Raw genomic sequence first — 27937 nt, forward strand, 5'->3', positions numbered from 1 at the left:
TAAACCATTAAACAATTTGAGTGTTTGAATGGTTATTTTATGATTAAATTATCTGAATTAATGCAAACACTGCATACTAATAGTATGTGTGAAAAGAGAAACCACTACAAAAATCACTCCTCAGACAACACAATGCCAGAAATAAAGAACATTTTATTTGCAGCAGTTTTATTAATCAGTCAGTAATCAGGACCCACATAGGCTTACACCCCACCCACACAAAGAGCCAGAGAAATTCTTGGCTCATGAGAAAATTCAAATGGTAAAAGATTACAAGAATGTCTCCATTTACAAAGCAAAGTTCACTTGATCTAATTAACAGTAAAAGGCTTTAATTTTTTTTTTCATGAATTCTTTGACAGAAGCAGAGACTATAAGGCAATATACTGTAAGAAGATAAATACACATGGGGTCAAATGAACTCAATTCCTGTTCATTTTCATAAGCATACAGTTTAACTGAAGGTGCAAATGTTAAGTCTTTCTAACACCCATGTTCACCTAGCTACTTCCTGTAAATCAGCTACAAGTGTACACTATACTGTCTGCTGAATGACTCAGTACAGAGGATTTCCCCTTGGCTTGTCTACTACAGTGTAAAATTTGTTCAGAGTTAAGATGCACCACAGTAGATGAAGCCTCTCCCAGAGTTCAGTCTATAAAGACTCAAATCACAGGAAAGACTGAGAACTCCACAGTGTATACGACCTTATTGCATTGAAACATTTGGCACAAGAGCAATTCTCAAAGTTTAAAAACAATCTGAATGTGGATAATGTGTATTAATTCCTTGCACACCTTGTGATCAAAAATAAAAGCAACCGAAAACAATATGACGAGCAATAATGACCTTAACAGAAATAAAAAAAATCACACAATGTCTTATATATCTGATAAAACAGCTACAAGTAAAGTACTGAGTCATTAAATAAATTTAGCTAAAGGCTTGGCGGGGGCTTGGTGATGTATTCTGATTCCTGACCAGCTAACACGTGCGTCCAGCTACCATCAGTGAGCCTCGCACTGATATCAGCTCATACAGCAGGATCACAGTTCATGACTCATAATAAAAATATGGAGGGCCGCGTGTCCTTGGAAGTCTGACACACTGGAATCCAAGCTGGTACGTCTGTGTTTGTGAGTGAAGGAGTGAGTGAGAACAGGGTAAACTGTTGTTAATCTACATGCCAATAGAGCCAGCTCTTTGCATATCAATGTGAGCCCTAACAGCTCAAAAATATATATTTTCATCAAAACAGTGACAAAACACAGTTGTGTCACAAAGTCGAGCATAATATAGGTATATAAATTTAGATTCTGATTGTAGCAGCGACTGGCAGCTAGTGCTGATAAAACTCTACATAATAGAGTAGCATGCTTCTAATCCAAATTCCCTACTAATGTTAACACAACCAAATTTTAAATCTTGAACCAGCCTTACTAATATATTTAATACAGTGATACATTCACAACAGTAGCAACAGTAAAATTATGGAGAAAAGTGTTAAACTGAAATGTCATTTCTTCTGAATAGAATTCTTCTGAATTTATTCTATTCTTTTTTTTTCTTCAAAAAAAAAAACTGCACCAAAAGTTCAACATTTATGACCATAGTACATGTTATTCTTATTTACCTACATTTTGTCATCATTACTTGCAAAAGTTTAACTTTATTTGAACATTATTGAAGTAAATGATACAACACATACTTTGCAGTAGTAAAGTAAAAACAAAGTTCCAAGTTGTTACAGAAAAAAGAAAGTTCAATATGATTATTTTAGGAATCTGTGATATAAATCTACTAGTAGCCATTTGTGTTAAGAACTGCTGGGCAAATAAATGTTGGATTACTGTTCCACTGGGAATAAATGAAGTTACATGAGCATGAATGTGAACATCTGGGTTCATTTTCATAGGAAAAATAGGACAGTAGAAAAATAAAAACTCATATCTTAAACTGTAAAATGCACCTTAAGACGGTCTCATCAAGAGATCTGCGGTTGGAGTGTGCTGAGAGTTTGAACTAGTATTTTAAAGAAGTGAAGAAGAAGGAGTTCAGTGTGTGTGTGTGTGCATGTACATATGGGGTGTTTTCATGGTTATTTTAAATGGCACCTCAATAGTTTCCAAAACTAGAAAAATACATCTTTTTCATAGATTATTCCAACACTCACTGGGCAAGCACTGGTTATCCAACACTCAACATATTTCATGACTGCTTATTGTAAGTCAACTCTCCATGGTCCATGCAATCAAGCAGCTGACTCATACCTGCATAAAACTATTTCACCCTATAATGCAAAGTGTTGCCCTGCAATGGGGGAATAAAACCATTTACAAAACAGGGCCCTAAGGGAGTCTAAACGCTACCCTCATATGCTCCTATACATCAACACGCACAAGGGGGAAATTAGCATCTTTTCTTTGCTGCACGCAGCGCAGGAATAAAACTCTAAATAAAAATCTCTTTGGGCTCTGTTAAAATGTCTTTAGCAAAAGTGTGAAATGCCAAGCCTGAGAGGTTGGACAGCCGGGGAAGTCCCTTCAGTGTCAAGTCAAGAATTGATAGTCAGAGAGACATTTTTCACCCTTCTACATGATGTGATCCACCACAACATGAGGCCCTCTGTCTCAAAACAAACTGACTCATACATATCATGTGAGTGCACACACATCCACACGTGCATTTAGACATGTAATTAAATGTGTGCATGGCTGTACACACAGTCTAACTGAAGAGTTTAATAAAGCAGCCGTGGCAGTAGGGCTTGTCATTCTGCTCCTTAAAGGTGCCCTTGTTGAGCTGCTTGAGGCAGAAAGCGCACACAAAGTGCTCTGGGTGAAACTTCTTGCCCATGGCTGTGATGCAGCGGCCAGTGATGGCCTTCTGGCAGCCAGAGCACAGAGAGCCGCGCCGCTCGTGGTAATGCGACTCGCAATACGGCTGGCCCTCGTGGTCAAAGAAACTGCCATTTATGAATGGCGTGAAGCACTCCTGGGAATTAAAAGATGAGAGGAAGAATTTATTATGAGAGGTTGACAGAATGATCCAGTGATTTCTTTTTATTGTAATTCATTACAGATACAAAAAGTGTCTCACCCTGCAGACAAAGCATTCAGGGTGCCAGAGGGAGTTGAGAGCTGAGATGTAGTTCTCCAGAATGGCACGGGCACAACCCCCACATTTAGGGGCAAACATGTCAAAGTAGTCCTTTCTGCAGAAAGCCTTTCCATCCTTCTCATGGAAACCTAGAGGACAGCAAAAAAACACACACTCACCCTCTCTGCATGTTCCTTTTGATAATGAAAATTAAACTCTGCTCTTACTCTACACAAGCCAGGTGATGTGACACAAATGAAAGAGCCGCTGGTTACCTTCTGGTCCAAAAAAGGCTCCACATTGGGCACAGAAGAAGTGCTCTGGATGCCAAGTCTTGTCCAAAGCAGTCACTACTTTCTGTAAAACAAAAGAAGGGATCAATCAATCAATTTCTTCTAAAAGTGTGATCCATTAACACTTAAGTGATTAAGTGATTTCTCATGTTGCTCTAAAGGAAAGTCAGCATTCTGGCATGTGTATCTGTCATTACGGGATAAACTAACACATCAGTGATTCATAGGCCAGTAGAGGGCAGGCGAAGTCCACAGAGACAGTGTGGGAGGTGCTGGAATGCTATGACTGTTTGCTCATGTTTTCCAGGCCTGATAGCATTTTTTAGGAGCTTCATACTCATACTGTGTGACAGATGATTTTAAAACTCCACAATAGTTAAGTTTCTGCAGCAGGCCAGGCATTACTCATTATAAACCACTGTTACAAACCTCTGGACATTTTAAGCCCACAGTTGGTTCTTGGCTTTGCCACCAGAGGGCGCAATGTTGTCAAAGATTTTTTTAAGGAGAATTTTTTTTTTTAAAGAATAACAACAACAAGCAACATCATTGTCTGTATAGGTAAAAATGAGCTACTAAAATGACAATATGGCAAGGTATAAAAATATTGAATACTACTGAGTATCACCAAACTCATTACACAACTGAGGAATTCACAATCAAGAAGGATTTAAATGTGGATATGTACGTACAGGCCAGAATTAAAATATTTTTCAAAGGTAGTAATAATTTGAGATGTAGATGACAAAAGGAAGTTCAAAGGTGACTTGAGAAAGAGAGGCAATTTCCACCATGTAGTGATTTTTCCAGCAAGGGACTTAATCCATTAAGTTATGAATAAATAAATATCATTATCCACCCATCCATGCTGGTGTTTGTGTGTGTGTTTGTGTTAATGTATGCATTACTAACATCCAGTATGGGTCCATTACAGTAGTGGCATCTCGGTGAGAACAGACTGTGATAGTCTTTCTCGCAGAAGGGCTGCCCCTCACGCTCAAAGAAGTTTCTGGAGCCTATCTCCTCCTGGCAGTGGGTGCACACAAAGTGCTCGGGGTGCCACGTTCTGCCCATGGCAGTCACCACCTGGAGTGGGGACACACAGTGCATTAAATTGAAATGAGCTGCAAAAGGAAAAGCCTTGCTCAGCAGAGAAAATCGACAGAGCTCTGCATGCAAGACGTAAACGGTAGAAGGCAAAGAGCGGCAGATGTAGACAATAAAACTCAGAGCTTAGAAAATTTTAAATTACAGTTTTTTAATTCCCAGAAAACAAAATCTTTGTGCTTCTTGCGAACAGATGTCTTGATGTGCTTTCCTTCCATCTCACTTGGGACTCTTCAAATTAAAATATTTTTTAAGTCTCATCCTTTCTGATAAGTTGCATGCAAAACCCGCAGGGAATATCCTGTATACTACCTGCTGTCAGAAATAGTCATACAAGTTAAGTGGTAGCACACATGAGAAAAGCTATCCTTGGTTACTCTTAATTCAAAAGCAAAAATGTGGCCTTCACAGAAATGGATTCATGAAGTGAAAGTCTGATAAAACACAGAATGTATGCTGCAAGTTTTATATTACGCCACTTATTGGTTGAATTATTGATAGATTAAGCGGCTTTGACCTCAAGCAATCAGCACCACACCGAGATATGCAGAACATGAGCCAACGCTGTACATCTCATCCAACTTGGGAAAATAAATCTTGACTGCAATCTTCATTTCACCACATTCTTAACAACAAAAAAAAGCAGCTATGATGATGTTTTATAAGCCTATTGGGTATTTTAAATGATGTTTCAGTTGGTAATTTGTGTGTGCAGACACAAACTTGTGTATGCAATAGGTATCACATGGTATATGTTTAGTATGTGCACAACTGACTTGTTTGATTGTGTATGATTCTGTATTATCATTACCTGTCCAACAATGGGTTTCTTGCAGGCACCACAGACGCCTTTAGCCACAGTCTGGACTCCAAGTCTGTTGAGGTCTGATTGCAGGCTTCCCAGCATGTTGTCCAGCTTGTTGGCTGGTTTGGGTGGACCAGTGGGAGAAGTCTTTCCCTGCGACTGGATCTGATGGAGATGGAAGACCAAAATGGTGTCATTATACCATTCAGATACACAAGGGGTAGACAAATAGTGCCATTTGTCAAATGGCCAAATAATGCCATTGTTGGCGTGGGTGTAATGACCATTGTTCCTCTTTGTTCATTGAAGATTTTTTTGCGTTTCACATTCAGTACACTCTCATCATTTTGGTAATTACCTCATCACATTACATACTTGTGTAAACCTATTGAATCTCCTTTACGTAGCTGTCTTTGTAATTGTGATGTACAATATTCTCTGCCTGAATGTCTGGTAGTACACAAGGTGAACAATTTCACAGTCACACAATGGTAATATGCTGCACTAAATGCAGGTTGCTATGAGTGCAAATGCTATTGTATAGGAATACCAATCTGTATAGCACTGAATCTAAATGTCATTTGTGTTTAAGGGCAATAAAATTGAATATTGTTTAATAGGGTTTAGACTGAGTTAATGGGCAAGAAGCAGACATCTTCATTTTCATTCCACTGTAAGTCTCTAAAGGCAGTGGTGAATGTACTGTAGAGGATGGTATCACTCCTCTTTGGGGAATACAAAGATTGAGCTGAAGCTGAAATGGAAAAAGAATACCAAGACCCACCTAAATCATGGACAAATTAACCATGACAAAATATGTTCTGATGAAACCCTGATCCATGTTGATGTCTCTTTGGTTATCATATGATTATAATGTGTGTGTGAATGTTTGTCTGGATTAGTAATGCAACTACTGTAACGTAACAGACCTTCTCAGATGGTGTGGTTATTGGAGCTCTTACATTCCACTGAGAGAGAAAATAGCATCTCTGGTCCATGTAGTCTCCCTCACACACACACACAAACATACACACACACACACACAAACACACACACTGACGCACCCTTTTAACACACGCAAACACAAAATGACCCACCTTACCTTTGACCAAATAAAAATAGCCAGGCTTCTTACTGGGCCTTTGACATACAAAACACTACTTATGTCAATCTAGTACTCCTCAAGTCTTCACCAAAACTACCTCATTGAAGACACTGTGGACTCTGAAAGAGGTGATGGTACATGGCCTTCAACATGGACATGCTGGTCCTTAACCTAGTGGGACCTGTTGACGGAAGTCCTGTGAGAGATGCTATAAGTGTGGTGGTAACAGTGCTGTCATGTGGCAGATTAGGTTTCAGTTGCACTGCGAGCCTACCATTCCTGCGCATGACTGGACAGTTAGTGTAACGGGAACATAGGGGGATACACTCAACCCGCCTCTAAGCTCTTAAACTCTCCACTCCACTCTGAACACACATCTCTTGGCGCCATCAGATGTCAGAATTAGAAAATGGGCTCAGTGTCTCTAGCCTGAATGTCAGCACCACTCATAACCTGGACTGACTGGATTTCAGACAAAGCTTTAAAGAGGCTACCTGTTTCCAAGCTGGCATGAAGACCAGATGCCAAAAAAAGACCCAGTGACCAGACAAATTCTGTAGGTCACATAGATACAGAGGCACAACTGACCCACAAGCATGCTCAAGTAAAACAACTCAAAGTAACTCTACAAACCAGAGAAAAGAGTTAAATCATTCCAAGTGTGAAAGAAAGTGGATGATAGAAAGTGGAAAGAGAAGTCAGAGAGAAGGAGAGGGAGAGGTGAGAAAAGGTGAACCGTGCCTGCAGTGGTGGGAAGATGGGGTCGTACTCGGTCTGACAACCCACTGATACAAACTCCTTGGGAGGAGGAGGTGGCGTGACGGGCTTGGGAGGGGGGCTAGGTGATGGTGGGGGCTGGAGAGGGGGAGGTGTGGGCTCCCTGGGGGGAGGTGTAGGCTCCCTCGGGGGAGGAGTAGGCTCCTTGGGAGGGGGAGGAGTAGGCTCCTTGGGAGGGGGAGGAGTAGGCTCCTTGGGAGGTGGAGGGGTGGGTTCTCGAGGAGGAGGAGGGGTTGGAGGGGGAGGAGGTAGTGGTGGAGGAGTCTGCTTGACTGGGGGTAGCTTTTTGGGTGCTGGGGGAGATTGCGGAGGGGGGAGGACTTTTCTCTGTGGGGCAGGTGATTCAGGAGGGATGATGATCTGAGGGAAAGAAGGAAAAAGGAAACAGCCAAGAGAGGAGAGCAAACAAGTAAGGTAAGGTACAAATAAAGGGGTAAGAAAGAAGAAAGGCAAACAGTAAAAGAAACAGTATTCTATGGCAATGTGATATATGTTTAAAATTTGCCAGTTAGTTCCTTGACCATAGGCCAAAAAAACATAAGCAAAACCTTATCCACAGATGGCAGAGCCCTTTCTTCCCGTGCTCGCTGTGGGTTGGACATCACGATGACTCCTTCTGTCAGCCAATCATCTGGCTGTTGTTTACGCCGGCGCTCCACTCGCCCAATTCCCAGTTTCCCCTGCAGCTCCTCAATGAGTCGGTCTTGAGAGTTGCTCTTATTCACAATGACAGGTCCCATTTTACGTCGCAATAGTCCCTCCCTGTACATCGGATGCACATTGGAAGTCTCTTTGGTGCGGCGGATAACCGACTTGAGCTGGAGAGTAGATGATAAGGAGGTGTAGGAAGCTGAGGTTGCACCATTCACCAGAAAGTCCATGTTGAGTTACACACACAGGACAGGCCCAGCGCAGGAAAAACACTCAAGAACGCTCTAGATTATTCTTCTGTCAAAATTCTCAAATTTTTTTTGTCAGGCACGCATGTATCCAATTAAATTTGCTTGCAGAAGCTAAGTACAGCCTTTTATTCAAAATCATTCTCTACTACTACTACTCTGATGTCTGTGGAAAGGCATGCTGGATAACTGAAGTCAAGACAACATAGTCCATCACAAAATGCTTGCACATAAGTCTGCACGTGCCAAACAAGGCCAAGGATCAAAGAAGTATAGTTCTTACATGTTTTTTAAATGTTGTTTATTAATGCATATATGCATTTGCCAAAAAGAAATAGAAAAATATCTGCCCTACTGTGGAATCTTCTTGTCAATTGTTTTGTATTGACACAGTCAGTGATTTAAAACACACTGTTTGCATCATTCGTTGGTTGCATAAACATGACAGGCCAGGCCCTGTGACTAACACACCAATGTCGACTGAAGCAAGTAGGGGCGTGCATAGACATCCTTTCAGCCAAGCTTTCAACGTCAGCAACAAGAAGCCTCTACAGGGAGACTTCTCCCTCAAGTCATTCTGCAATTGCTAAGCAATGACACTACATGCATCACACCACACAGACAGATGAATTTCTCCTCATCAAAACACTGTGTTTTGTACTTCTGCACAGCTCCTAGAGTGTTTGCAGGAGCTGCTCTCCCAAAATAAGCTTGTTTTAGGAACTAGAGATGCGTTCTGCTTGAACGATCATGTGACAAAGTCATTCTGCCATTACTGTCAGAGATAATTAATATTTTAGGCCACATGGTCAACCAAATAATAGAAAGACCACATGGGGTCCTAAAGCCTCTCCAGCTTCAACACCAGCAGCTTATTTTGGGAGAGTCAAGTTGAGCCTCGTACTTGGCCAGAAGCAGATAGCCGTTCAACAGCAGACGGCTGCTGTGTGGGCAGTTCCAGCATTGCATCTGGTGTCCCGGGGCAGGTGGAGGGGGTGAAACACTCATCTATCCAGCTGGATTCAGTCATGGGTGTCAGGGTTCCCTCTCGGCTGAGATCAGGGTAAATTCCATCTTCCTCCTCCCAAGGTCTATCTTCATCTCCAGACATAAAGGATGCAGGTGGCTGGTTCTCATCAGGTTGGGTGGAGTCAGGGGCTAAGAGTTTGTCTAAGGTATCATCTAATAAAGGCTCCCGACATGGCCATGATAAATCCAGTGCTTCATCTCCCTGCTTTTCTGTAAGAGGGGAAGACTGGCTATTTGATGGCACAGCAGCAAGTGAAACTGGCGAAGCTCTGGGACTACTGCTATCTGGAGCAGTATACGTTTTTTTAATGACTAAAGCAGGACTCTTAGGTGCTGCAGTTTCATTCTTTGGAACTGTTACTGGACTACAAAGCCTTGGAAGTATTACTGGGTACGCATTCTTTTGGACTGTTTCTGGACTAAAACTATTGGGTTCAGTTGTTGAACTAGAGATATTGGGGACTGTCACAGGACTTGTGATCTTTGGAACTGGACTTGAAAGTCTTGGAATTGACACTGGACTAGCACTCTTGGGAACTGTTTCTGGACTAGCATTGTTTGGGATGGTCAATGGACTAGAGGTATTAGGGACTGTCACAGCACTTGCACTATCTGAAACTGGACTTGAAAGCCTCTGAACTGTTACTGGACTAGCTGTCTTTGGCACCGTTTCTGTAGTGGTTGGCGCCGTCATCTGACATTCATTCTCTGCAGCTGCTTCTGGACTATGACTTATGGGTACTGGACTGCAACTTTTAGGGACTGGGCTGGAGCATTTAATGTCAGGTGAAGTGGGACTTTTAGCTCTAAGAATGGGACTGAGGTTTTTAGACACAGTGACAGGACTAGGGCTCTTGGAAATGACCGCCGGACTAAAACTCCTGGCAGTGGAGTCTGGACTAGAGCTATTGCCAATAGTAACTGGACTTGAGCTCTTTCCAAATGGACTTGAGGCTTCATTGGTAGAGACTTTAGTGACTGACACATGCGTAGAGCTGTTGACTTCAGTTTGACTAGGTTGCATTAGGGTATTAGAGATACTGAGGGTCTCTACATGTGAGATCTCAGAAGTAACACTGTCAGCATCATCTTTCTGTTGGATCTGGGAGTACTGAATGCTCTTGGACGATGCAATCACTACAGTAGAACCAGTCAAAGATGTAGTGGCTGAACAACCATCTTCATCTATATGGAGTTCCAATGGTAGAGGGGTACAGGAAGGTGTAGTGTCACTAGAGGGTAGAACATTATCCACTGAACCAATATGAGGACTTATAGATGGGGCAGTTAGTGTTTGGACAACCGGTGTACCAGCAACCAATGAGGGTTCTACAGCCTCCTGATTCACAGACAACTGAGAGCCAGACTGTCAGGTGCAATGATGTAATGATTGCAATGTACATACAAACACAAGACACACAATGATAGAGAAAAGAGAAGAGACCAGGAGAAACACGTTGAGAATGAAGTGTCTCAGTTCACTCAGGTGTCTTATCTCAAAAGTATCTGCTTCTAAAATACTACAAAAAAATTAGTTAAAAATCTTCAAATCTCAAAAATTACTAGAATGCCCATTCCATTGAGTCATTATGGATACAGTACAGTCCACTCTTTACCACAGTCTCAACAAAAATTGTAATGTTCACGAAGATAACATTTATTGCTATGTGTAAATGGGCTTCAATGGGAGGTACATATGTTGATTTTGCTGCATTTGCAATTGCACAGTCATACATTCAAAGCATAATAAAAACTACTATAGATGTTATAAATTAGTTTTTCGGTTTGGTGCGAAAAAATATTGAAGTATGTTCTGAATTTCTTCAGTTGAACTAAATAAAAGCCCCAGCCACTATATGACAGTTGCAAAAGTTCACTGAGTGAATTCTGTGCAAGCTTCTGTTGAAGCTTCCTTTCAAGGAAATCTAGTATTTCTCCATTTCTGTGAAACACTGCCAACAACAGCTATCTACAGTATATATAGTAACATGGTAAAAACCACAAATAAGGAAGAGAAACTGAATAAAAAATAATATAATCCACTGCGTTTTTACACATGAGTATGTAAAAACATGATTGTACACATAAAGTGTGCAATCTCTACCCACTCATAAAACATACTTACATTGCTTTGAACTTTGAAGTCAGACAGGGAGGCCATTAGCTCATCTAGCTCTCGTGTGGCAGAGGATGCAGACATTCTGGCTTGCTGCTGTGCTGGTGTTTCCTCCTGTTCGTCGGACACCACCAAAGGTGTGGGACTAAAGAAGAAAAGATAAACTAAAATTACTGTTTTCACATTAAAATAGAAATATAAAAACATCTACAGTAAAACAGTGCTTTATGTTACCTTAACATATGCAAGCACTTATTTTAACATCCACATACTTTTGTAAAAAGTTGTCACTTACATGGGCGTGGGCACAGAACTTTCCAGCTCATCTAGAAGGCTCTCTACACTTGGTCGTACATCCTCTATTCCTCGAGCTGCCATGCTGCGTTTGGGCTTCTCCAATACAGGTGGAGCTGCCTTTCCTGCAGTAGAGACTCCATTCTCCTGGATATGGTGGATTACGCTGCTGGCAGGCAGCGGTGGAGCTGCCTCTTCTATTGCAGAAAAAAAATATGAATATGATATCAACATAGTTTATCATCATGCAAACTTCAAGACAACAAAATACAGTGGAGGGAAGAGACATTTCTGTGCAACACCACAGAAACAGAGACATCCAAATCAGGTGGTGCCATCTGAGTTTCATCAAATAAATGTAAGTGAACATTTCAAAAATTGCAAAGTAATCTATGTGAGAACCTTCTGTGGCAAAAGCAGGGGTGCTTTGCTGGACAGCGTTGAGCTCCAACAGCAGGCGGTCCAGTTCTGACAGGTTGCTGCCCAAGGATAAGGTCATGGCTGATGAGTCACTACTTTTCTGCTTATTGGGGAAGCTGTACACAATAGAGAGACAAAATTCAGAACTAATTCAGCACTAATATCTATCATTAACAAAGGGCCAAATAATGCAAATGTTATAGACTGAAAATGTTGATATATTTTGATACTGGTATCATTTGAACAGTCAGTGCAGCTCATTTTAGACATTGATGTCTAAAATAAGTATGTTAATTTATACTCCCAGAACATTCTACTCACTTTTAGGTTTAAGTTATTGTGAGACTGCTAATATACTGTTTATCCAACTAATATAGCCTCAAGTCCTACCTGTATACGTGGTCCTCCTCACCAATGGGTTGGGTCGGACTGCTGCTATCTCTAGACCAGGGGCTTCTCTGAGCTGAGTTGAAGGACTGAGGAGAGGAAATGAAGTTTTAATTACTATGAAGTATGCAGAGGACCATTCCTAAATGGAGCAACTAATGTATACAGACTTGTATTCATCAGCAAATGAAAGTGTTTTTTTTACAGTCAGGAATTCATGTTGAACTTAATATCTTGTTAAGGGCATAAACAGTACATGTACAGGTGCATTTACCTCTGTTTCGTCAAGTCCGTTCAGGGTTTGCTCTGAGGGAGTGGGTGGGACTTGGGGTGGAGAGCAGATGTCTTGCTGGGTCTGACCCCCAACAGGGAGGGAATAGGCGTTCTCGTCAGACAGAAACAGTGGGCGCTTTGAAATGTGGGACGTTGTGGACTCAAGGTCCGCCAACAAAGCATCTATGGAAACACAAAATGAAGATTTTATCATCACAGGCCTGAAGACATTCAGACAGGGTTGGAAAATATGACAATTTATACAGTGAAATGAAAACAATACGTCAACCATGATGATGATATGATTTATTTATGGATTACAGACACAAAAACAAGAATCCAAGGGATAATATGTTAAAGTGAAAACACTTATTTCCAAAAGGGTCCCAAGATGTTAAACCATGATAACATCATCCATATACACAAGACCAAATAATTACAGCTTCTTTCGCAATCATCAAAAACAATGTGCAGTGACATCATTGGGGATTGGAGTTGTAAAACTTGAATCATGCAGACTGTCATAGCCACTCCTTTGGTTACTCATTGACCCTTGACTTCCTAGAGTCTAGACATGTGCTTTAACCCAAGAGTCAACCAGGTATACAGGTATATATATATATATATATGATATATATACCTGTATATATATATATAACCAGGTATATATGCTGATATTTACGATCTACACACCAGAAGCTGCTATTTCTGCGTGAAGGGGCTACTTGGTATTTTGAGCAGAATAAGGGCCTTGAAAACAACTACTAATTTAGCAGTCTTAACCAGCAGGTAGAGAGAGACATAACATTATAGGGGATTTAATGAAGTGCACAGACTGTATTACTGAATACTTGGGCTTATTTTAGCGCGCTCACTCACCACACCAGTGTTTAGTTTCTCTTGCAGAATTTCACAAGTCCTAAAAAATAAAAGCCCAAATTTAATAACAATCTTGCCCTAATAAGAGATGTCTTATATGAATAAACTCTTTGTACATAACTGCTGTTTGTACATAAATGCATAATTTACCACTACACCAACACATCATAGGCTATGGAGTTCCATTCAAGACCAAAGCCAATAAACCATAGTGAGAACAGCAAATATACAGCTATCATTGTAGAAATTAAGTATTATTCCTTATAGTTGAAAGCTATGATATAAAGCTATAAATATTCAAACTGCACCTGATTCGATGAGCAATTCTGCTTCTACTGCAGTGTTGCCAATTTTGCTAAGGTGTACCAAACAGCAATTACAACTACATCAAGGCTCCATCCTAAAATAAAGCACTGGAGCAGAAAGACAAAACTACCGGTAAAGAAAAATGGAGATGAGACATACCTTAGAAAACGACAAAAAAGTTACACCCAGGGAAGTGGAGAAGAACACAGAGAAAGAAGAAGAGGAAGAGGACAACCCAAACAGACTGTCTGCCAGGCAGGAACTGCCTTTCTTAACTCTACCATCAGTACAGGAGAACAAGAGAGGAGGAGGAGGGGGCTGAGTTGGGTGCAAATGAGAGCAGAGGAGAGGGTCAGGGTAAAGAGGAGAAGGAGGGGTTAAAATGAATGGCAGCAGCTTAGGTTCACCCCCCAGCTATGCCAATTCCAACCTAGCTGCCTGAAAGCTGAAGTAAGAGATACAACTCACGCAAATGACGACCCGCTGGAAACAGTCTCTGACTCAGGAGCTGTCCAACTTTGGCAGACTATGCACGTTACAGCAGATCATGGAATACACGCTGTTGTGAAATAAGGAAAGCTGAGAGCAAGCAGAGCTCTTATCAATAGTGGCATGCCCAACTAAGGGAGTGGTATGACAAAGGTATATAGAGGTATAATCAGCCCCTCCTTCACACTGGTAGCACAAACTGTGCCTCAGTTACTCATGACTCACACTCATAGTTACCACATCTTTTCAGTAATAAAATTTATTGAAGTATCAATTATCTTGACCTTGACTGAGAGGCAATGTTACATTAAATTTAGTCTTTAAATACAGCAAGAATCAGATTATTAAAACATGATCTCTTTTATAATGTCAAGATTCTGTGTACAACAAGGTTCTATCAGGGACTTTTTAACCTGAAAATGAATGCTTAGTAAACCATAGTATCATCAGTACAGTGGTTATGTGGACTGCAATGTTTCCCAGACAGAGAGGAGACACAGCAGAGGCAGAGCCAGATTCATACCTGATCCACTTGGACCATTAGCATGGCTAACATGCCAGTTGACTGGGTTTCACAGCAGAGAGACTCCTTTCTGGACACAGAAGCCCAGAGACATTCCTCAGAGGTTCATTATGGATACAGCACAGCCCACTGTTTACACTACTGCAGCCAGCACTCTGTGTGTGTGTGTGTGTGTGTGTGTGTGTGTGTGTGTGTGTGTGTGTGTGTGTGCATCCTCATCTCTTACTTGGTAGTAGCAAGTTAATACACCCAAAGAAGTAAGAAGGCAAAAACAACACAAGCATCATTACTGATAGCCTTTACCAAGTATGGTGTAAAATTTAACATCCATAGATGTTTCAAGCCAACAGCAAGATCAGTATATAGACAGGTGCACTCAATAGTGCAGTCTCTAAGTGCAACTTCTAGTACAGTAGAAGGGGAAGTCAACATGATGATCAATATATACTCTGAGGTTTTACTGGATTTGAAACCTAGAGGTTACCACTTCTTCTTTGCAACATTTCCCACGAAGCTGCTGATTGTTTTTTATCATTTTAAAATGGCGATACAGGCGTACAGCCTACGCAGAACATCCATCAGCTTATTCTTAGTTATGATTTACAAATTTACACATTAAGAAATACACACTAAAAAAAGATGAGATCAAGACATTCATCTAAGATAAAATGAAAACAGGCCAGAACATAATTTAGATTTCATCAGATACTTCTCAGAAATACTGCATAAATAAATTGCAAACATATCTGGGCACATATCTGTTGCTGATGTCAGAACAAAGTTTTACTGCAGCTGGTGGAGCCCTCATTCACCAGATGTTAGTCCAGATGGTTTACACAAGAGTTGTTAATCAACTTAGCTCTCTAGCTGAACTGGTTTTAACCCTGGTTAAAAAGAATTTGCTGTTCCAAAATACAGTTACTGCTCAAACACAAACCCTCAGGCTAGATGAAATACATATTCTCTTAGGCACTGATTTTAATGTAAATTTTAAGAGGTCTTGCATCAAAATGAAAGCAAGTTAACTGAAATCACAGCTCATTTCCCTCAAAGTGGTTTGAGCACACTCCTAATTAAAAGGATATAGACAATAGAAAGCTAAATAAGAAGACCTAACAGTTTCATGATTGCCTGTGTTCACTGAACACTGTGTTAGGCATGCTCTGGCTCATCTGCAAACTACACAAACACACAGAGGTGTGTCAGCCTACTCTGCCAAGAGGACATACCATGACACACAGACTCTACAGCAAAGCACAGTCGAGTTCCCCAGTGACCAAAAATGGAACTACAGTAAAATGAGGAACTCATGAGAGACTCATCTGTATGCTTTGTAAGGAGAGGCAAGAACTTTTGGAGAGTCGAGCATATTTTAGTATTTTATTAGTTAAAAACATGTCAGAGCACTCCCCTCAATTAATTCCACAAGGGATATAATTTCTGTTGGATGTGTTTTAAGAACAAAGCTATGTAAATCCCTTAGAGACCTGAGTTCCCGAGAAGCTGGAGGTTATGAGAGGGTGAAGGATCTAATACTCACCACCTAAAATAGACTACATGTAGATCTAACAAACCACCTACATCAATTAAACACAGTCAGCCCTCTTCAATTGCAGCCAACACACTTTATGAGGACAGAAAAACAACAGCATTCTGTAAGCTTCCATGTCCACACACCACTATGTGTGACACAGTAGGGCACATCTGGGCTGAAACAATGATAAATGGCGGTGAGATAGTGAGTGCAACCAGGGAGCGTGTATGCGTGGCGCAGCAGGCAAATCCTCAGAGGCTAAAATGTGGGTTGACGCAGATTAAGGAGACTCCCTTCCTCCCAGATGAATGGTGTGCATTTTAATTACACCAACGCTGCTCGGCATAAGGGTTCATTACAGGAAAGAGAGAGATAGAAAGAGGAAGAGAGAGGGAGATAAAAAGGGGACTGGGGAGATTGGGGTGGTAGGAGAAGGGTTGAAAAAGAGAGGAAAATGGAAATGAAGGGAGGGGGATGCAGGAAAATGAGGGAATGTAAACGAAACCATTTAACCATTTGAGGAGTCAAATATGTAAACAGTGCAGGGCAGGACAGATGTTGGACAAGCACATATTTGATGTTGATTACAGTCAAAATCAACGTCAAATATGAGTGTGATCTAATTAGACAAAAGAATCCTAAAGCACAATTCTTATTCTATGAGGTTTAATCAATATAAGTCCTGGACTTCAACAGGCACAAGCCTTCATTATCCCTGACAGGACATCCTGCCTACTTGACACTGCACACACAGCTTGAGCCCCTATCAGTGCTGACGACTGCATAGAGTGAATCAATGCTGTCTACTACTCAACACATCCACACCGTGTAACATTATCATTGTAGCTCCAGAGACTTTGTTGCTGATAGTGATTCATTACAGGAAATAAGCCCTTATCAAATGCAACGTAACAAGATACCAGCCTTTAACAACCTGCAGGGGGTGATGTCGAGTTGTGTGTGAGAGCCGAGCATGCCTCTGGCTTTTTCTTCTCAAGGTTGATAGACAGTACAGGCTTGCCAAGCTCATAAATGCCAAGGCATTTACAAAGCTGACACCAAAGTGAAACCAACAAGACTGGATAAATATCAGCTGTAAACCTGCAAGATTGTCTCTGTGCTGCAAGTTCACCTATGTTTTCCTGTGTCCTACTTTCTACACCTCCTTCCCCTTCCCGTATTTTTTCCCCTCTGTATCTGATGTGTTTGCAAGGTGCACACTGGCTGATATGAATTCCTAACATGCCACAGCTCGTCTCCCATATATGAGAGACAGAGAGAAATAGGAGTTGCGCACCAACTGAGCAAGATAGTGTGATAAGGCAGAAAAGAAAGGGCTAAAAGCAAGATAGGACAGATGAAATAAAACAAAAAAATGTCAGCAATTAGACAAATACATTGTGTGTATAATCTGTTCTCATTAAAAGGGAGAGTCTGAACGTAATATTTCAAAAAATGAACATGTAAAAACAATCTCTATTGTGAGCACCAACCCTCGGTTACAAGTCGGTTGCTTCAAACGTGAGTGTACGTCAACATAAAGTGACAGCCTCATGTTCTGTTGTGAGAGAGATGGCCTTTCAGAGCGACACAATCTGACAGACCATCACAGAGATGATGAATCCCCCTCTTTGCTTGCACCAGATGAAAAAAAATCAGGACAAGATGGGTGCACACTTACGCTTTCCTCCCCTCTGGGCTGGTGTTAGACAGCAGATGGCCTGTGCCTGTGTTCATTTGGAGCGCTTCGGCGGACACCCGAGCACAAAATTAAATCACACTAGAAACACACAAACACACACAGGTGCAACAGTACAACAACACTGTACACAGGTGCCTCTTTAGTTAAGGCTGCCTACACATACCAGAGACAGACTGAGGCATTCAGGCCCACTATAAATACCTTCCTGCCCGACCCTGACCTGTGGGAGTCAAGACATACAGTAGATGATGGATGGTAATGCCGGTCAAAGAAACAGTACAGACCACCCAACCAGCTGATGCTATGTATTAGATTACATTCACTGTACTGCCTCATAGCCATAGTGTAAAGAAAAGCCTGGTTCCAGTTTCCTTATGCTTAAAATCAATGAAATGCTGCTATGGGGTATTAAATGAAAATGGCACCACAGCCCACACTTGCAATAAAGTCATATAACATGACTGCTTACCCAGCAGCTTACGCTCCACTCTAAACTATTCAATACAATTACGACACATGCAATCCATAACTATAGTCAACACTCAGGCCCAGAAAAAGTCCGCTAATCAAGATGCTAAGTGATGCAAACCAACTGAATCCCCTGCGAAACAGAGCCAGTGTTGGAAGACACTGCTAGTGATACTGTGGACGTGGTCATATGGGAATTTTCAAATTGTGGAAAATTACACACTCCTGTATGTGTGTAGATAAGACAATATGTGACGTTAAATATGGAGCTAGAGCCAGGAGCCTTCATGCTAAGGTAGTACAAACACTGGAAGCAGGGGGAAACAGCTGGCTTGAATGGCTTTCTCTAAAGTTAAGAAACAGGCCTACAACCTCTCCACCATTAGTCATTTTTACATTTCTGTTTGTGTGTGGATTATGTGATAATTAGTGAGCTTGGTAGGTATATTTTTGAACTTTGAATATAGAACTACCAATGTTTTTCAACAGTTTTGGTACATTCTCAAAACTAAAACAAATTGCATTCACCCAATGCTTTTCAAACTTATGACAAGGGTTCAGCCACAAGTTGACAGTTGACCACAGATATAGTCATGAATTTGAAACCGCATTGCTTGTTCATTTTCAACCCGAAAGTAACACCCTATTAGTCTGCTCATGAGTAGGTTTTTTATCCTCATACATATGTTCAAAAAAGCTGTTGTGTTGTAGGTGTGAAAGGGAGGGTTCAACTACCCTTCCTCTAACTAATAGTCAACTGCAATAAGGATCTGAAATCAAAGATTACCATAAAGAGAGAAATTAAGAGCAGGGTAGCAAGTAAACGCCCTGACTCATGTGGGTGAATAATTGTTGTCTGCAGTTAATCTTTCCTGACAACTTAACTCAAGCCATGCTGCTTCTCTTTTGTACTGTTACAGCAACGATGCCTAAAACAGGATAGTGTGGGATTTTGTTTAATTTATTAGTATTTTGATGTCCTATTACGTCTTGCACCCTCTTAAATCTACTACAAAAGTGAGAGGGAAATCCATATTAGGCACGCCTGGCAATAAAATTTCTTTATTACTTTGTACAGCTCTGAAGCAAAACATACTCACTACAAATCATATCTATCATCACTATGAAGAATTGATTATTTTTGTTTTGTCATCATCATTGTCATTCTGAGGCAGTTTCAGTTATTAACATGCACTTTTCACTTGCTCTCATGTCTCTTTGTAAGTCATTTCTAATAATCTTGCTTAATGTTTTTATACTATCTTTTATGATAAATGTTTTAACTGCTTTTGGTGTTCTGATATGGCTTGTATTGTTTTCTAATCCTTGCTGCAAACCAATTGCCCACAAGGGACACTAAAGAATTACCTAACTTAGCTTAATTGGAGGGAAGAGTAAAATAACTGAATAATGCATCAACCTCTACACATGAATAAAGGGTGTAAATTGAAGGAAAAATGTGAGACAAGAAACTAAAATAATACAAGTTAAAAAGATAAAACACAATCTACTCTTGCTATCTCTCACCTACCCCACCTTTCTCTCCCCCCTCAGTGGAAGGCTTAGAGAGGAACACAAAATGTAGTTTGTGAGCACCGTGGTTTACATATTGCCTGTGTGGTTATTTTTGTGCACTAGACATTGGTGAAAGCATGTTTGTTTTAGCAGTACAGCATTTGTTAGAGAGAGTATGAACAATATTGTAGAGATGTTCATTTTGAAGGGTTTTGTTGAATTGCAGACTTTAACAAAAATGTGCATCTTTATTTTGCTTTTGACGTTCTACACAGAGCACAAAGGAAAAGAGCAGTTTTTCTGAATATCTGCGCAGAGTGAAGTCATTCATCAAGATTTTACAATGGCAAGTGGGAGTGAAACTATCCACTCAACTATTGTTGTGAAACTAAAGACATTTCACCATTCATCCACAGCTTCTTCAGCTCTATTGCCAGACAGGAAATTCCCAGCCTTTGTCCTGTGGTGATACCACTACGCCCACAGAAAGAAGCTGTATTTTTAGGCCACACTAGAGGATGAAACGTGCACCAACAAAATTGGGGTACTGTTTGAACATGACATCCATTCTGTTGGTGATTTACACAGACTTTTAAAATTTTACATCAATACAAATATTGCAAATCGACATCAACATTGACTTTTAGACGATTCTATCCTTCTTTCTCTGCGATAAAATGTGAAACTTTTAAAAATATACATTAAAATATGTTTATTCTAAAGTAGTACTAGAAGTAGTTTATTCTAAAGTAGATGCCAAAAGGAGTAGACACCATTTTAAAGATTTTAATGTGATAATCATACTTTTTTGTGGAAAAAATACATCAGACACACTTTATTGTTCCAAGCAGAGCATTTTTATACATCTTAATACATGTCTGGAGGATATCTTCGACTCAAGGTCCACTTCCAGAGCTTTCAATTACGCATACTCCATCCATTTATTAAGAGGATGAAATGTGGTTGAAAGCTCTTGAAAAAAGCTAATAAATGGACTTTGAGTTCAGTTTTTTTTTAGTCTAAATACTATTTATAAGGTCAAGAATGATACTTGATTTTTGAGCCACTTCACTTAGCTTGCTACCATCAATAACCCAGACACGCATAAGTAGCCAAAAATAGATAGCAGGATAGATGGATGGATGGACATCTTTTTCCTCATCTATAATCAGTTCTGTCTGGTTCTGTGTCTTTCCTGGGTTGAAGTAGGTCACAGCACCAGAAACAAGCTGCTCTTTGTCCCCCTCCGGCAGGACAGGGACAGAGGGAAGAGGATGGAGAGGAGAGTTAGTGAGGTCTGCAAAGCAGGCCAAATCATTCCACTGGAAAACAATCAGCTCTATCTGTGCGCCCAAACCCACATATGTATGTGTGTGTGTATATGTGTGTAAACTCTTGTTAAGCCTACACCCCTATAAACCTGTGGAGGAGTAATCCTGACACAGTGTCACTGATGCTGTCATTAACCCGAGTGGGGTCTAGATTGAGCTTCCTGAATGATCCCCTTTAACAAGCCAGATGCTGACTGTAAATCCAACTGAAGCACAGGCAATCAGAAACACACACACACACACACACACACACATACACACACATACACACACATGCTCACTTTCGCTCACATGTGCACACTCACTCGTCCTCCACCCCCCAACCTTCCCGATTCATCAAAGGCCTTCATTGTGGTAGCTTTATATCCCAAATAGGCCAGTACCAGCAGTGTGTTAGTGACTATTTAAACCTGTGCCAAGGCCAGAGGAAACCTGCTGAGCATAAACCCATTTCCTAATAAAATAGCAAAATAAATGTTATCTAAAGCCGCATTCACGTCAACCATACAACCTCTTAGTAAAATAACATTTAAGAGCCAATTAGAGGAAACACAACAGAACCACCCATGTGTATTCAAAAGGCCATCTAACACTGTAAGATATGATGAATAAGCATTTCTTACACTGGAGCAAAGGACCACTATCATTCTACTAACAGCAGTTTCCTTTTGAAACACTGTGAATACTGTGCTTGATTCCTGTTAGTGCTACCAATAAAAGTTTGCAATTACTGTGGCATCATTCACTGTTACGCAAAACTGTTACACCCGCTTGTTTTCCCGATATAGCTCGCATTAGAGGATCAGCGGCATCACATCAACCGAGCTGTCAGTCACTGTTGAACAGAGTGTGGGGATGAGAATCCTACATATTCAGCCGGGAACTCGATTCATCAGAGCACAACAGGATGGCGGAAGGCTGAAGGCTGATAACAGCTTTAGGCGTGATTATACTGTAAGCATATAGTGTAAAGGCTACATTAACATAAATATAGTATGAATTTAATGAACTGCTCTGGTTGCCTGGAGACAAAGTGGGAAACAGCGTGAGAGGGGGGGAAAAAAGGAATTTTAGGATTTAATGAGGCAAAAAGCAAACCAGTTCCTTCTCCTAAGACATCACATTAAGGAAGTCAACAAAAATAGGACAGGATAAGGCATGTCCACACGTTAGTATGACTAACATTGTGTCTGTGACCTGCAGGAGGCTATTCTGTTGTTGTCGGCACAGAATCCTCATGATTGCCACTACAACGGAGAGGTCAGTAAGGGCACTTCCTGCCATGAAGTATGTGTTTAGTCGAATTATGAGCCACTACTCAGAAAAGGACTCACTGAGCTCAACTGACTTATAGCAGGACACAGGAAAATGACTGCATACACAGTAACTATACAATATAATATGCTGCTAGTCTATAGCCTAAACAGACCAGATTTAGCTTGAATCCATATGAGACGTATGTTTTTTTTGTTTGAAGGCTTATTTCCACATGAACCCTGGTTCTAAAAACCTACAGTAGCTGTCTGGGTATCGACCCTGCAGGCTGTTGTTATGCTGTGCTGGGCCCGTGAGAGATGACATGACGGTTGGCTGAGTGTAGAGCTGTCGCTGCTTAGTCAGCTTCCCTTTCAGAGCTGTCTGTCCACACCAGCAGTCTGTGATCAGGAGCGCGTATGAGTGTTTTGTGTGTCTGTGTATGTGTGCGTACACCATATGTTTCAAAGCCCGGCAGCATTATTTTCATTTTAAAATCGAACAGATGGACAAACCCTGGAGGATGTTACAAGGGATTCTCTCAAGCCTTCGGATGCTACATTGATTCTGTGTGTGATTTATGTGCATGTGTCACGCACAAGAGACTTATCATCTAGTGTAGGCTTGCCCCTTGTTGCGTTAAGCAGAGCGTCACTGGAGATGTAATTCGCAAAAACCACAACCTGCCAGGTTTCTGAGTTCAAGTAAAGAGGAAGTTATCTGGAGGGGGATTTTTAATAATGGGAACTTCCAAGTACAGACTGACTTCAGATTTATAAATGTATTCCAGTGATTTAGTATTGTACTTCCATAAAGTAGCAGCAGAGGCTAAGAAATAATTACTTTTAGTGCTTAGAATGGGTCAAGCTCCAAAAACGCAGGATCCTACACTTACTGTAATGCAACTCAGTAACATCTTTTGTTAGACTCTCACTGCCTGGTAAACACAAGTCTTCCAGGCTGGCTTGACTTGAATATGTAAAATTGTCAGATTGCCCCTTTAAAGATTAAAGGAAAAATGGCAATTGTTTTCATTAAAATTAATGAAACTGAAAGTCCTGTTAATGACTTCCCCTATAGAGCATAATGTCGATTTTAAAACATGGTTTATGTGTTTGCATAGTCACTCACTGCAAACAGATTCCTGAAATCTTGAGGTAATTCATCAGTTATTACAATGTAGGCACTGTAGTGTTACTGATGCATTACTGCGTCATAAAGCCGATGGGAATATGAAGGTCAACTATTGTTGAATACAACAGTGAGTGACAAGGTTTTTCTGCCAATAGGGAAAGAGACGATTAGGTTATTATAGAAACTACATCCCTCCCTGATAAAGTGACAACCTACCACTCAGGCATGAATGACATGTGTGTCACAGTCTAATATAGTATGTAGAGGATATGACAAATGCCCACATGTATGCTGTCTGACTTTTCTATCGGTGTAAAAACAATGAACCAACCTAAATTTAGACTCAGTTGAGTATCTAGGCTACATCAGATCTCATTTGGAGTTAGTAAAGAAGTACTTCGCCCACTCCATGAGTGACATTTCCAACGCTGCAGCTGCTGCGCTGACAGGGCTCTGGGGAGTCATTTCACTTCAAATGATGCAACTAAAGTGACAGTGGGACAAATCAGTGAGAGAAAAAGAGAGCAGTTACTGTATATGCAGACCTAAAAGGAAATTCTGAAAGGTACTGCTGATCAAAGTCAGTGAAAGGAAGTTAACTTGGGAGGCTATTTGACATTCATGTCTTGTTGGTGCAGGCCCAGAGCAGTGAAGCAAGGAGCAACGCTTGGCAGCGCTGATAGCTGAGGAGGGGAGGTCAGTGAAAGTTTGCCTCGGAACATGCCACAGCATCTTAACTGCAAAGACTGCACAAATAAAAAGAGACATCAGTGACATAAATCTGTCTGTCATACTCAAAAAAGAGAGCTTTTTTGTATAGTAATTCAGATGACTATATCCAACACTGACTATGGAGTAAAAACCCGATAATTTCCAGCCATCAAGCATCACAATGTGCCTTGATCCAAACCTTCCAAAAGGCTAATCTGCTCTCCTACAAACTCAGCCAAGCTCTAAACTGTCAATAGATTGCAGCCTGCAGCTTCCTATGTGGTTCACCACAGGAATGATGGGGAGTGGGAAGAGAGAGGGTGGGGCAGTGCAGTGTTTAAGGAGGATAAATTTTGGCTCAGGCCCAATCCCTGCATGTGGGCCTGATCCACCCTGACGTCCTGCCTGCGAGCAGCACTAGTCTGCTCCCACGGCTTGGTGCTGGAGGAAGCGTGCAGATATAACAGACGAGTGTGTACACATGCAAATCACAGCTTTTCAACTGGAGGGGAAGACGCTGTTAGGAGAAAGCAGACCTGCCGGTGTCGCTCATTTCATGTCAAGGGGGTTGGGGGCAAATGTGGGGATAGTGAAGGTTGTATGAAAATCAAACAATAAAAATGAGGGAAAGGGAACAAAGTGAAAGAGAGGGAAAGAAAGATGTCAGTTGGTTAGTAGAAGGTTTCAAGTTGCTGCTGGCTCAGCTCTTGAGAAAAGGGGCTCTTCTCTGCTAAAAATATATGTAGGATTTGTTGTCCTGGAGGTGGATGAATACCTTCACCGCCTCCCGTCAAGTCTGCTTAAGTTGCTTCTTCCTCTCAGATCTCTGACTGCATTTAACAACTTCAAAGCAGAGCCGGACTTCAATATTTTCAATTTTCATTAACTGATGGAGGAAAAGATGCTAGGGGCTGTGCACATTTCCCTCTGTGATTACCATCCCAAGACCATAACGTGCATACACCACTGGTCTGTAGCCTACATTTCTCTAAGTTTGTGTGCCATATGTTTATAGGTCTCTGCTAAAATGATGACAGAATTTACAACCCTGTGACATAGTAATTACACTGGGTTGTGTGACGCTCTTTTTTAAGCAACTACTTTAAGGAAAGCCCTTCACTCACGTAAGCTGAGAGGGTATCCATAAATATTGACTGGATATAGAATGACCCATAGTCTCACCCGCACCACTGAGATGTCACTCACAGAACTGGGTTATGGCCCAGATCAGATACATCCAGATGTTCTGCAGTGGGACAGGATGGTCAAAATTGAAGAAAACACTATACTGAGATTGCTTGTAATGAGCTGCTCTGCTGTAGTTTCTATAAATGAAGCAAGGACGCTCTGTATAGCCTTGCCCTGTCTGGAATGGGAATGAATGGGAGTTGTATCCACCTGCAGCTCACAGAGGGTGGTTTTTGGATAGCTTTTACGAGACATTTATCATCTTTGACTTTCCGAATGCATTCTGGTGTTATTTTAGCATCCAATGAACCTGACTCCTTAAATGCACTTTACGGATGTCCTGCTAAACTTAACCTAACAGTTACCGGGGTAAAAACTACACAGAACACAAACTTTACAGTCAATGCTTGTAAATTAATACAAACATAGAAACCTCAAATCCTGTCAATGCTGTGCGAGCTGCATCTGAGATTTCCCTCTGTGTTTCATTACAGCACACACTTTTACATCACTGACAGGGGGCCTGCGTAGTTGGTTATTTAAATTATTCTACTTTTTTAAAAAAAAAAAATAAACTTGTGAAAGATCCTACAAGGTTTGCAGCAGTCTCATTACAACCACTGCACAGTTCAACTCAAGCCAAAAGAGAGAGGCTTGTTATCATGTGGTGTATGGCTTAAGGCAGGAATTTTAAATTACTAAAATAATAGCAAAGAACTGTCACAGAGGAGAACCAGGATATTGTTTGCAGCAACAACAACAACAACAAAAACTGTGCTGAGCTCTAGTCTACACATCCTCCCTGTCACCACAACCTGCCCTTTAGGCATTACATTTTCTGCTGTCACTAAGTGTGCCATAATTCACCGCATTAACCTCATCCTTACAGGCAGGACGACAGACCAGCTCCTCTGCATCAATCTGCTACTGCATGTGTGAGCATCAGCTGAGACAAAGGCTGGAAATGATCTGCTTTAAATGACTACAGGGGATCTGATGATCAAACCGAAAAACAGCCGCCCTCTCTCTTTCTTTCTCTTTCAGTAATGATTGTTTTCATCACTGGAGCCACTGTTGCCATCTCACCTGTGTTAGGGGCAGTTATGTAATCCTGACAGTCAAGTAGGAGGGGCTCAATAGGTCTCATCAAATGTCAGGTGACCCATGGTTCAATTTATATGTATCTGCTAGTATTGAGCATGGAAAAGTTGCGGTAGCCCATATCATGCCTGGTTGAGTGATGTGGAGGAACTAAAAGAGGAATAAGTCGCCCAAAATCACTACCAGTGCAGCTGGCCGGAGCACCGTGTTCACGCAAACACGTTTTAACGTTTCAAATACTGGCTAATAAATATCGCAATGAGCCTGATTGTAACGCTTCCTTATGTCAGCACGCGGGGCCTTTCTAGGCATGTAAGCTCGCGCTGCGCTCAGCTGAACTTAACCTACCTGGACACATTTAACATTGCTGACCCAAACTAACAACTGTAGCTATCGAGCTACTGAAAAAAACACACACACCTTTATTCGGTGAAATGTAGCCTACGTGTTTGCGCTACAACGGCACACAATCACACACGCGCGCTGTTTTAATGTTGCGTTCAAGGCGAGCGAACTTACCTAAATCATCCATGTTGGCCGGAAATCGTTCCAATGCCGAGAGCCGCACCGGGTCCTCCTCTGTCGATCACAGCTGGACTGTAGCCGCCGATTCAGCGCCCGATCACTAAATCTCCGATCACGGATCTCCTGGCTGAATGCGGTGAAGTTCTCAAGTTCCCCTCCTGCTCGGCGAGCCTCAGACACACTCGCAAACACACACACACATAACCAGCTGCCCCCCTGGAGTCTCCAGCAGTCCACAATCCAGCCCCCTGCCTGCCCACCGGCCCCCAACACACAGGGACCGGCGACATCTAGTGGCAGTGGGAGAGTAGAGGAGAAGAAAACAAGAAAAGGGAGAAGAGACTTGGGGACTTACATTTCATTTAATGGTGTAAATGGCTGCATTAATGTGCAGGTAAATAGAATTTGTCTTCCAATCGTTTTCTTTATTTCACAATGTACTTTTTTCACATCTAGGTCACATCACAGGTCTACTATTTACCATCTAAATAACAATTTCCCAGTTGCACTACTTGAGTCATTATTTATGCATATATACAGTATATTCACACAAATATTTGCACAATTCTTTTATATATTCGGAGGTATTGTGATTTATAGTAATGTATGTAGGCTAATGATGTCATCTATTTTTTTTCTTTCACAAATTTATGATCAGTCTAGGCTGAGCTTG

General features: G+C 41.3%; 1 protein-coding gene across 3 annotated transcripts; it reads right to left on the reverse strand.

Moving 5' to 3' along the window:
* Window positions 1-133: 133 nt before the first annotated feature.
* Window positions 134-27476, reverse strand: LOC122980392 (paxillin-like). Of its 3 annotated transcripts, XM_044348341.1 has the most exons (14): window positions 27259-27476; window positions 12606-12787; window positions 12335-12420; window positions 11927-12060; window positions 11526-11721; window positions 11240-11375; window positions 8990-10480; window positions 7735-8004; window positions 7151-7546; window positions 5311-5469; window positions 4305-4478; window positions 3375-3456; window positions 3100-3248; window positions 134-2994 (listed from the first exon to the last, which is right to left on the reverse strand). In XM_044348341.1, the coding sequence occupies exons 1-14, from the start codon at window positions 27269-27271 to the stop codon at window positions 2728-2730; spliced, it is 3735 nt and encodes a 1244-aa protein (XP_044204276.1). In that variant the 5' UTR covers window positions 27272-27476; the 3' UTR covers window positions 134-2727. The 3 variants fall into 3 exon arrangements, with proteins under 3 accessions (XP_044204276.1, XP_044204275.1, XP_044204277.1); XM_044348340.1 differs by lacking the exon at window positions 27259-27476 and having other exon boundaries at window positions 12606-12818; XM_044348342.1 differs by lacking the exons at window positions 7151-7546; window positions 7735-8004; window positions 8990-10480; window positions 27259-27476 and having other exon boundaries at window positions 12606-12818.
* Window positions 27477-27937: the final 461 nt, after the last annotated feature.

This window comes from Thunnus albacares, chromosome 4 (genome assembly GCF_914725855.1).
Source record: "Thunnus albacares chromosome 4, fThuAlb1.1, whole genome shotgun sequence".
Classification (NCBI taxonomy): domain Eukaryota; kingdom Metazoa; phylum Chordata; class Actinopteri; order Scombriformes; family Scombridae; genus Thunnus; species Thunnus albacares.

Excerpts from the sequence above, each read along its gene's own strand:
- LOC122980392 (XM_044348340.1), bottom strand. The coding sequence starts at position 12,818 with ATGATAAAATCTTCATTTTGTGTTTCCATAGATGCTTTGTTGGCGGAC. Across the intron at positions 12,421-12,605 it reads ACGGACTTGACGAAACAGAG|TCCTTCAACTCAGCTCAGAG; the intron begins GTAAATGCACCT and ends TCCTCTCCTCAG. Across the intron at positions 11,722-11,926 it reads CCCTGCTTTTGCCACAGAAG|AAGAGGCAGCTCCACCGCTG; the intron begins GTTCTCACATAG and ends TTTCTGCAATAG.